General features: G+C 32.6%; 2 protein-coding genes across 12 annotated transcripts in view; both read right to left on the reverse strand.

The window, feature by feature from the left end:
- Positions 1-44: 44 nt before the first annotated feature.
- Positions 45-5,032, reverse strand: LOC119639022. 3 transcript variants are annotated; one of them, XM_038036203.1, is made up of 4 exons: positions 4,640-5,032; positions 1,757-2,115; positions 944-1,249; positions 45-372 (listed from the first exon to the last, which is right to left on the reverse strand). In XM_038036203.1, exons 3-4 carry the CDS (start codon positions 1,185-1,187, stop codon positions 353-355), a joined length of 264 nt encoding a protein of 87 aa, XP_037892131.1. In that variant the 5' UTR covers positions 1,188-1,249; positions 1,757-2,115; positions 4,640-5,032; the 3' UTR covers positions 45-352. The 3 variants fall into 3 exon arrangements, 2 of the variants coding, with proteins under 2 accessions (XP_037892131.1, XP_037892126.1); XR_005247519.1 differs by lacking the exon at positions 45-372 and having other exon boundaries at positions 862-1,180; XM_038036198.1 differs by lacking the exons at positions 45-372; positions 1,757-2,115 and having other exon boundaries at positions 862-1,180.
- A 547-nt stretch (positions 5,033-5,579) lies between these two features.
- Positions 5,580-9,494, reverse strand: part of LOC119638936 (uncharacterized protein DDB_G0283357) — an 11,437-nt gene continuing 7,522 nt past the window's right edge. For 4 of the 9 annotated variants that reach the window (XM_038036118.1, XM_038036125.1, XM_038036101.1 and 1 more), the window contains exons 2-3: positions 7,774-8,235; positions 5,580-7,281 (exon numbers count right to left, since the gene is read on the reverse strand). In XM_038036118.1, coding sequence (XP_037892046.1) covers positions 6,190-7,281; positions 7,774-8,208 — 1,527 coding nt within the window. In that variant the 5' untranslated portion in view covers positions 8,209-8,235 and the 3' untranslated portion in view covers positions 5,580-6,189. Of the gene's footprint in view, positions 7,282-7,773; positions 8,268-8,631; positions 9,393-9,414 lie in introns of those variants that run through there. The other 5 variants (XM_038036075.1, XM_038036111.1, XM_038036065.1 and 2 more) reach the window with 5 other exon arrangements.

The following is a 9,494-nucleotide window of genomic DNA, read 5'->3' on the forward strand; positions in this document are numbered from 1 at the left end:
TTAGAATTATGTTAGGCAATGTAGTGCAGTGTATTTAATAGTTGGTCTAGCCGGACTATAATGCCTGCACTTGGTTTTTTTTATTTATTTCGCAGCAAAATAACCATAATCGTCTTCCCGGGAAACCAATTCCATTCTATGATAATTAGAAGTAATTTAGCTGATGTATCTGATACACCTGATATAACTGTTTTCTTTTCTCTTTTCCAAACATTTTAAATGTACAATGAGTACAATGATAATTTCTATGCGAATATTTAAATACATGTCTATGTTGTTGAATAAGTTTGCTCGACTGGCTTGCTTGCTTCCTTGGATATGTTCTATTTTTTCATGCATGCAAATGCAGCACTTAAGAGTTTAATGCCGTCGCTGTCACCGCCATCATTGTCGCCACCGCCATTAAACGGGTATAATGCACGAAATGCACGAAATGCGAATGAAACATCATTAGAAAAAAAAAAAAGAAAAAGAAGGAAAAAACCGAAGTTACTTATTTCTTGTATTCCATGAAGAGTGTCGCAATCGTTATCCAATGAATTTTTTTCGCAAAATTTTTTTAAAACATTTTCATTCATTTTCGTTGCACAAATTGATAATTTTTCATTCATACTATTTTTCCTATATATTTAATAATGTTTGGCAATTGAACTTTCAATATCCAGCATTTGAACTAAATTATAAATTATTACAAGATTTAAAAAATTCTCTTAAATCTTAATAAAAAATTGTCAAAGTAATTTTGGGAAATTTTTTTTAGAAAAGCGAATTTATCTTAACAATGAAGATATTTGTATTAAATATTGCTGACATTATTTAAAAAATTTTTTACTTAAAATAATATCTACGAAAGTTCATTTTATTTCTTACGAATATTTTTTTTTTGTATTTTAAGATGCGAGTGAAATTAAGATGAAATTTTTGATGCTTTCATTGTACTCACCATTTATCATATTAAGGCCATCGAATTCGTCTTGATCCAATTCTTGTGCTAAATCATTTAAATCAAAGCCACCAGTTGCCATCATACCGCCAAAATTAGTCATACCGCCGACACCAACACCAACACCAAGACCAGCTAAATTGCCATCATCTGAACCGTTCGGTGAACCAAGTTTATCTTTTTGTATGACAACATCCACGTTGTGTGTGTGCGTGTGTGTGCCCAGACGCATTAAATCTGCCATTTTTGGTGGTAACGGTAAAATATTTGGTAAAATTTTGAATAATTTTTCTTTTGTACTTTATTCTTAAAAAAAAAAAAAATAAAAATATATATATATATATATATATATATATATATACGCACACGCACAAGCACACACACTCAGAATCAACTGCACACACAACAACAGCAAAACTATAAATATTTATACTTATTCTCAATAAAATAGAAAAATACTGATAGGAATAATGACTACAAAAAAGAGGAGAATAAAAGTTTACGAAAATATTTACGTTACGTTATTTTGATTTTTTTTTCTATAAAACAATAAATCACACATGTATGTATGTACAATAATAAAGACGCGGACAGACAATGAGAAAATTTATGTATATATATATATATATATATATGTATTTTAATATTTAAGTTTAAAGCTTCAGAGCAAAAGCAGACCCGTCAAAAGTTAGTTACCCATATGTCGAAGTAACTTTACGTTTTAACTTATATGCTTATAATATATGTAATTCTAATTTCTGTGTGTGCGTTGCTCCTTGTTTGCTTATTTATTTGATGTACTTTTCGTATCACCTTTTACTTTCTTTTATCTATGATGGATGAATCGTTTTGAAGCTGCTTTTTTTTCTTTTTTCTTTAATGACTTCTACAAATTTATATTAATTGCTGCTGATGACACACACTCACTATTGGCAGTTATAGTAAAATTTCATTGTTGCTGATGATGAAAAACAAACGGTGGTTATGCTGCTGCTTGCTTCTCTAATGATTTTAGCATTAATGGCACAAGATTAAAACGATTTAAAAAATGGCAAAACGCATAATGATGTCGCATGTGTTACTAATTTTGTTTTTAAGTGGGCGTTATGCCGAACTCAACGGTCTATCATTCCAAACACGCTGATAAAAGTTATGGTGAGATGTGAATGAGACTGCAAAGGTAACATCAAAAAAAAAAAAAACAAAAAAAAAGAAGAAAAAAAAAAGAAGAGAAATGAAAACAAAATTTCTTATTAGATAGATGAAAACGAACTTTTTAATGTACATACACTCGTGGACAGAAAAATAATTGCGAGGTGCATTTTTCAGTTCGATGCCGTAGAAATTGTGAAAGGTAGCTTCCGCAAAGCTCGTATAACGTTGTTACATGTGGCAAGAATGTTCACAATTAATTCCCAGAATGGTATATGAGCTACAACGTGAAGTAAAAGGTTAAGGGCTTTTATGTTCCTATGGTAGGTTTTTCAGCTGACGGCCAGTCAAATAGGTGCGTCCTCTTTACGTGTTGTAAAAAGCAAACTATTTCGCAAAATTTTGCTGCAAAAATGGATTGTGAAGGTAAATCGTAGTTTTAGGTCAAGCACATAATTGTCGCCACGAAAGGCGACGCCTAGGTCGTCAGCTTCGAAATCCGGGAAAAACGTACAAATTTTGTTGCCGTATCATTAGGTCGGTCACATAATTTTGTTACGAGTGCTTTAAGCCTCTCAAAAAAAAAAAGTGTTGGGTATCGCGAAGCAGTTAAAAATGCTTCTTCTGCTTCCGATAATTGCATTATAATTTTAGAAAAGCGAGATCAAGTCGTCTACAGTAATTTCCAATAAGATTGGGAATGTTGTACCACCTTGAACTGTTCGTTGACGTTTGTCAGGTGTTAATGCACTAGGAAGAATAACTCGAAAAGTTCCTTTGCTCAGAAAAGTTAATTTCGAGATAAGAAAAGACTTTGCTTTAGCCCATAAAAATTGATACAGACTAAAAGACGAGGTAAAACGGAGAAATATACTCTAGAACGACGAAGCAAAAATTAATTTGTTTGGATATGATGCGTTAACAAGAGTATTTCGGTCAAAAGGCAAAAATTTCCGCATTAGATTTGTTAAAGGAAGAAGAAACATGTCGGAAGTAATCTTACGATATGGGGCTGCTTCTTTTGAGAGTCTATCGGATAGATTTGTACATAAAAAGTTTTGGGTAACTGGATGTCAAAGAAAATTCGCCAATTTTATAGAAATTTCATCAAGATGATGATCTGAAACATTCATTCGCGCACGTGCAACCATTTTGCTGTCCACCTGGAAACATCTAATATTTTTGAATTGAATCTCTTGTCAGTTTTTTTTTTTTATACCTAACATTGCTCTAGATGGTAAATATAATATTTAATAGGAGAAAGATGGAGAAGAATATCCCCTCATAAACATAAACAACACATATATATGTATATATATACAATACATATATAATACAACATGCGAAATGAAAATATTAGAAATGAAAAATTAAAATATTCTCGAATGCTTTTAAAACCGTCTGACACATCTCAAACGTATACGTGCTTATATAACGTCTCGCGATATTACGATGCAAGTGGGTTCAAGACTTATGATAAAAAAAATAAAAAAAATACCGGCTAGACAGATAGAGTGCGAAGAGGCCATGTGATTTTTTGAAACCTCATGGCAATTACTGTAACAATTGCAATGCGAAAAAGTGCGCTTCAAGTAGACAGACACAGTCATACATATTTTCACGCACGGCCATGGTCATAAGGCAAACACACAGAAGAAGTCATTTTCGTTTTAGCACGAATTTTTATTACCTATTGTGATGAGTGTTAACAGCGTAGTTTTTTGTTATTGAAGCCACTTATGGACCTACGTAAATCAGTCGAACCCATTACGCATTTATATACGCATTTGACTTGATTTAGTAAACTTCAAATCGGTGTATTAGTCTACTGATCAAACCATATTGAATTTTTCAATAGTTTTCCGAAGTTGCTTTGGCTTTCAGCATTGTTATGAGCGTGCTCGTGATCTACACATGTCCATTTTTAAACTTAATTTATGGAAATCGAATGAGAATCTATTTTGATTTTAAATTTAACGCTTTTCAGGAGTACAAAACGAGACTAGACAGATTTTAAACCTCACACGCTACAAACGAAACGACGAATTTTTTATAGACATCGATGAGCGGGATAGAGACATGAAAAAGAAAAAAAATTCTTATATGAATTTGCCATGGTAAGATATCAGCGAAAATTCTGTAATAATCTCTTGTCACCAAAAGACTAATCAGATCATGAAAAATTCTACTATTGTTGTATTTGCTCAAAAGGCTATTGAAACAAAAAATTCTAAACACTGAGTATGCGCTATAGTAAAGAAAGCAAAAGAAAACATAATACAAAATCCCAAACATGCACAGTCACTTCAAAGCAAAATACAAAAGAAACAATTTACTAAACTCATACACACGTAAGCATACACAGGAAAGAAAAATATTATACCGGATGGGACACGACCCATTCAAGCAAAAGAAAAAAAATTAGTTTTCCTGTAGCTTTCTTCTTTTTTTTTTCATAAAATGTTTTGCATAGCCAAACTTGTACACACATACGCAAACACGCACACCCAAGTGCAAATATTTGTATATATTCTTAACACTCACCACACTTAAAGATTTGATTCTAAGTTCTTAATTTTTAAATATCTTTTATATTATATTTAATCAAATCCAGTTTTGTTTTTTTTTTTTTTTTTTTGTATTGTTTTACACTTAAGACGCTTTATTGACCGTTTTTGCAACTAAAATGCACAAACATTAACCGACCGACTGACCGACCAATACGTTAAACGTAGACGTTAACGCCGGCATTTAACTAAAACAACAGCGACGTAGACATAGGCTGCTTTGTCTGAATTGGAAGATTTTACTTTCTTCTTATTTTAATCAAGAAAACATTGTGTCTTTTACGAACATTTGATAAATTTAATAAAATTTATATTTTCAGTAACTGATGACCAATTTTTTAGCTTTCAGATATCTCATCAAATAATTTAATTAATTTTAATAAAAAAAAAAAAACACAGAACACACCGAAAAATTTTCTTTCTCTACTTTAGTCTGTTGTCGCATTAGTTAGTCACTGATTGCCACAGTTGTACAATAAATGTACCTAAATGAACTACTATTTTGAAGCTCAACAACGCCGCTGTTTATTGTGAGTAAATAACGAACTGCTCTTTTAAGACAGAGCTGTTAAGTATCTAAATCATTTGTTTTTCTTTTTTTTTCCGTTTGAATTGACAAAAACGACAAAAATGTAATTAATCAAGAATAAATTTCATTTGAAAAGTAATTAAAAAAAGAAGAAACAAAGTTATTTATAAGAGTTCTTCTCTTTTATTACTCATTTCTTTTTTATGAGTTGGTAAAAATTTCATTTTATAAAATTTATATACAAAGACTAGATAATCAATTATAATATTCAAAATTTTTATATAAAAAGTCAAGGTTTAAAACAAATTATCACCTTCAAATAAAAAAAAAAAAAAAAAAAAAAAAATTCAATAATATACGTAAACATTAGAAATAATAAGCAAAAATGTTATAGCAAACTTGTATTTTAATGAACTGCTTGGTAAATATTGATTTAATTTAAATACATTGATTTTATGCGTTACATTAATTATTGATAAAATAAAAATAAAAAAAAAGCGAATACAACTCAAAGACTAGATTAGGAACCACGTTTTGTACGTTTACAACAATATTATGACACACTGGATGCAATTCACATTAATAAAAAAAAATAATACAAATAAAAATAAAAAATAAACCCAGCAATTCAATATTTTATAAAATTGTAAATTAAAAACTAGAGAAAGGCTCCATATTACAGACATATAAACAAAAACTTTTCGGTTTTGCGTTTTTTTAATTCTAACCTCATATCTATTTCTATTTATCTTTTTTGGCGGCTTTACTATAAAAATACTTTATATTTTTTTGTCCTCTTCTTCGCTTTCGGAAATTTCATGCCATTCTATTGTATTACGATTTTCTATTAACTCCATTTCCGTTTGCTGCTCATCAACTGACATATTTAGATGCTGATCTCTCGAATCTTCATCTTCTATTGGCTCATCGACCGGTATTATTTCAAATTCTTCATCGACTTCGCGTTCTAAAGCGTTATTAGCGCCTAAAGCCTCCTCCTAGCTAGTTGAAGCAGGTGTTTGTAAGCCATTTAGTTTACCAGGAAAATGACACATACACGAAGGATTCGGTGTCAGACCCGCATTCTCGTCCAATTTCTTAGTTAATTTTCTCCAATATTCAATTTGCGCATTTAACAATTCAATTTTAAGCTTACGCTCTTCAATGCCGAGCATAAAATAATCATTTTGGGAAATTTTATGGGATGAAGGTGCAGGCGTAGAAGTGTGGTGTTGCGTTGGTGGGCCATGTTGGTGATGATGATGATTGTGATGATGTCGATTAGAGGTTGTATTATAATGCCCGCCCGTAACGCCGTTAATGTTTAGCAGCAATTGTTGGGCAGCACTATTTAAATTTGAATGTAATGCTGACTGTGGGGTATTAGAATTATTATTTTGCGTCAGTGAGCCACCACTGGTTCGGTGTAACGATGGCAAACGCGAGCTATTCTCTAAAGCAGATTGTGAGGAGGGTGATCTCGAGCGGACTGCTGGCAATGACGTTGGCGGATGTACTGCGCTCAAACCCAATCCATTTAACAATTGTAACTGTTGTTCGGAGGCGGATTGTCGCAAATTTAGGGCACTTGTCTGCTGCTGCGTACTGTTCGATGGTTGTATTAAACTTAAAGCCGCTGAAGTTGCCGAATTGTTAGCAGTTGAACTTCCCCCGCTGCTATTGCCAACACCGTTTTGCAGCGCTTTCATATTGGCCATACTCCCGATACTCCCTACACGAATCCCTCCTATATTTTGTATGGTCACCTCGGGTTGTTGCAATTGCTGTTGCTGCTGTTGTTGTTGTTGTTGTTGCTGTTGCTGTAAATTATTCTGCGAAAGTGAACGTTTACGATGCGATTTTTGCTCCTGCTCCTGATGCGATGAAGATTGATTTTGTTGTCGTAAATCGGTAGCAAATAATTCTTCATCTTCTTCTTCTAAGCACACTTCCGGTATATCTTTGGGACTTAGGCAATCATCATCATCATCATCCATATCGCCCTGAGAGTGTTCATTATCGCTGATATCCTCCGATTTTATGACAATGACATCCGTATCCATGGCATCATTAAAATGAAGTGGATGATGCTGCAGCAAAATGCATAAAAGGGACAAAAACAAAGATACATAATAAGAATAATGAATTTGATTACAGTCGCAGCCGCTCTTCGCTCCGATTTAGGCGGGCTTGCTTTTTTGACTACGCGGAAAAATTAAAAAGCGATAATTATTAGAAGGATAAGAACGCAACACAAATGCATGGGCATGTTTTCATTTGTAATAAATACGCACGCACACTAAAATAATTTTTAAAAATTTCAAATTTCAAAGACAGTTGGCGCAAGATCAAAATATTATTGGAGATGGCATTAGGCACAATTATTATAAAACTTTTTTTTTTTTTTTTTTTTTGGGAGAAATTACATAGGAAGAGTGCTTTCACCATTCGCCATTCATTTTCAATGTACATTGAAACTTTTCTGATTAATGAAATTTTTTAAATTTGAAAGGCTTGAAGCAGATGAGAGAACAACAAACACATGTGCAATTAAAAATTAAAAATCTTTGAATAATCTTTACCTTAGAATCGTCATAATCGTCTTCATATTTCTGCTGGCGACCGATTCCTCCACTTCCGGCAATACCGCCACCATTGCCGCCACTACTGTAGCCGTTCGGCGACATTTGTTCTGATATGTATTGAGCGACTGACTCTTGCTGTGATATCGTATTCAATAGATCCATAAAAGTACGGTTGCCTTTGCCTTCACCGCATAAGTCCTTTTTCAATAATAGTTTCATATTTTTATAAAGTTGACGCAATTGCTTAGATGATCTCTGATGGTAGACACGAGCGTTAAATTCTTTGGCTATTTGGCGCCATACTTCGTCTTTTTTACGATTTGATTCGGCATCAGTACGTTTATTCTCAATGATGTCCTTGTATTGAGCAGCATAACCTAACACCATATTACGCTCCCGTTGTGTATAACGGGGAGTCTTTTCCATCTTCATTCGTTTCGGGTAAGACGTTTTGAAATTCTGCGAGAAGCGAAAGAAACGAAACACGAAATCTGAATTAAATATTATATTATTTTTTTTTCCCCCTTTCGAATAATGAAAACGAATTTTTTCGTTTTATGAGATTTGTATTAGAATGACATAAAACTCTTTGATTATATTGTTATTATGATTCAAAAATTTGTTGCGTGACAAAGCCGAAATTTTGTATTAAACTGTGTACGATTGTACGGGTAAGATGTGTGTAAGGTTTACAGCGGGTGCTACTTATACAACGAATAAGAACGATTCAAGTGCGTTCTGGTTCGTCTGTTTTTTTTTTTTGTTTTTTTTTTTTTTTCATGTATCATTGTGTAAGTGTCTAATCAATCCAAAACTCTCATTTAATTGAACCAAATCCGAGCAATGCTCTCTTACTTTGCTGGAGTTCTGCTCTGCTCTGCCCTGCCCTGCTTATCTTCATTTGCGTGGGGACGAGAGGAGGCGGTTCAGATAAAATCGCGCTTTCCTTTAGTTTCGATTTTCATTGAATGCGTTTTAATATTTAACTGAGCGTACGTACGCGTACTCTCACATAGCAAACGCGTAATTGTAGTTGTGGTCTATTTAATTTCTGTTTACTTCACCGTTATTATTGTCACTGTTATTGGAACGTTTTATATAAAACTGCTATAAGCTTGTGCTTGTAGGTAAGCATTAATGCTATCTTGATATAAATGTTGTTGTAGATAAGAACTCTTCAATTTATTGTTGTTGTTGTAGCGATAAGCTTATAACCGCATTACTATTTAAGAGCTTTACTTACTTTTTTATTTCAATACAAAAGCTATAATTAAAGTAAACAAGGGTTTACTCTTCAAACTATGTCGCCTAATAGACTTAATTACATATTTCTTTAGGAAGGAAATCTCCAAAAAAAACAAAAAAAAAAAAAAAAACAAAAAAAATGAAACACAAAAACACAAATCGCTCAAATATACTGATACACACAGTGCAACAATTATCAAAACGAACAAATACTTTAAAGCTTGTCTTAATTGATGTTTGCTATGTCGAAGGTACAGATAGTCCTTTTTTAAGAGCTCTACAAGACAAGATACATACATACATACATACATACATACATAGGTTCTATCTTATTTAGAATCCTGTGAAAATGCATTCAAAATATTCGACAAAACAATTTCACCTATTACTTACAAAATGATATAATTAGTTAAGATCGCCGGCTATATTATAAGCGTTCCTTTCCATAAATTTCAAAATTAATTTTAAAAGAT

The sequence above is a fragment of the Glossina fuscipes genome, unplaced genomic scaffold (genome assembly GCF_014805625.2).
Source record: "Glossina fuscipes isolate IAEA_lab_2018 unplaced genomic scaffold, Yale_Gfus_2 0, whole genome shotgun sequence".
Taxonomy (NCBI): domain Eukaryota; kingdom Metazoa; phylum Arthropoda; class Insecta; order Diptera; family Glossinidae; genus Glossina; species Glossina fuscipes.

Coding starts and splice junctions, on each gene's coding strand:
- LOC119639022 (XM_038036198.1), bottom strand. CDS start 1,175: ATGCGTCTGGGCACACACACGCACACACACAACGTGGATGTTGTCATA.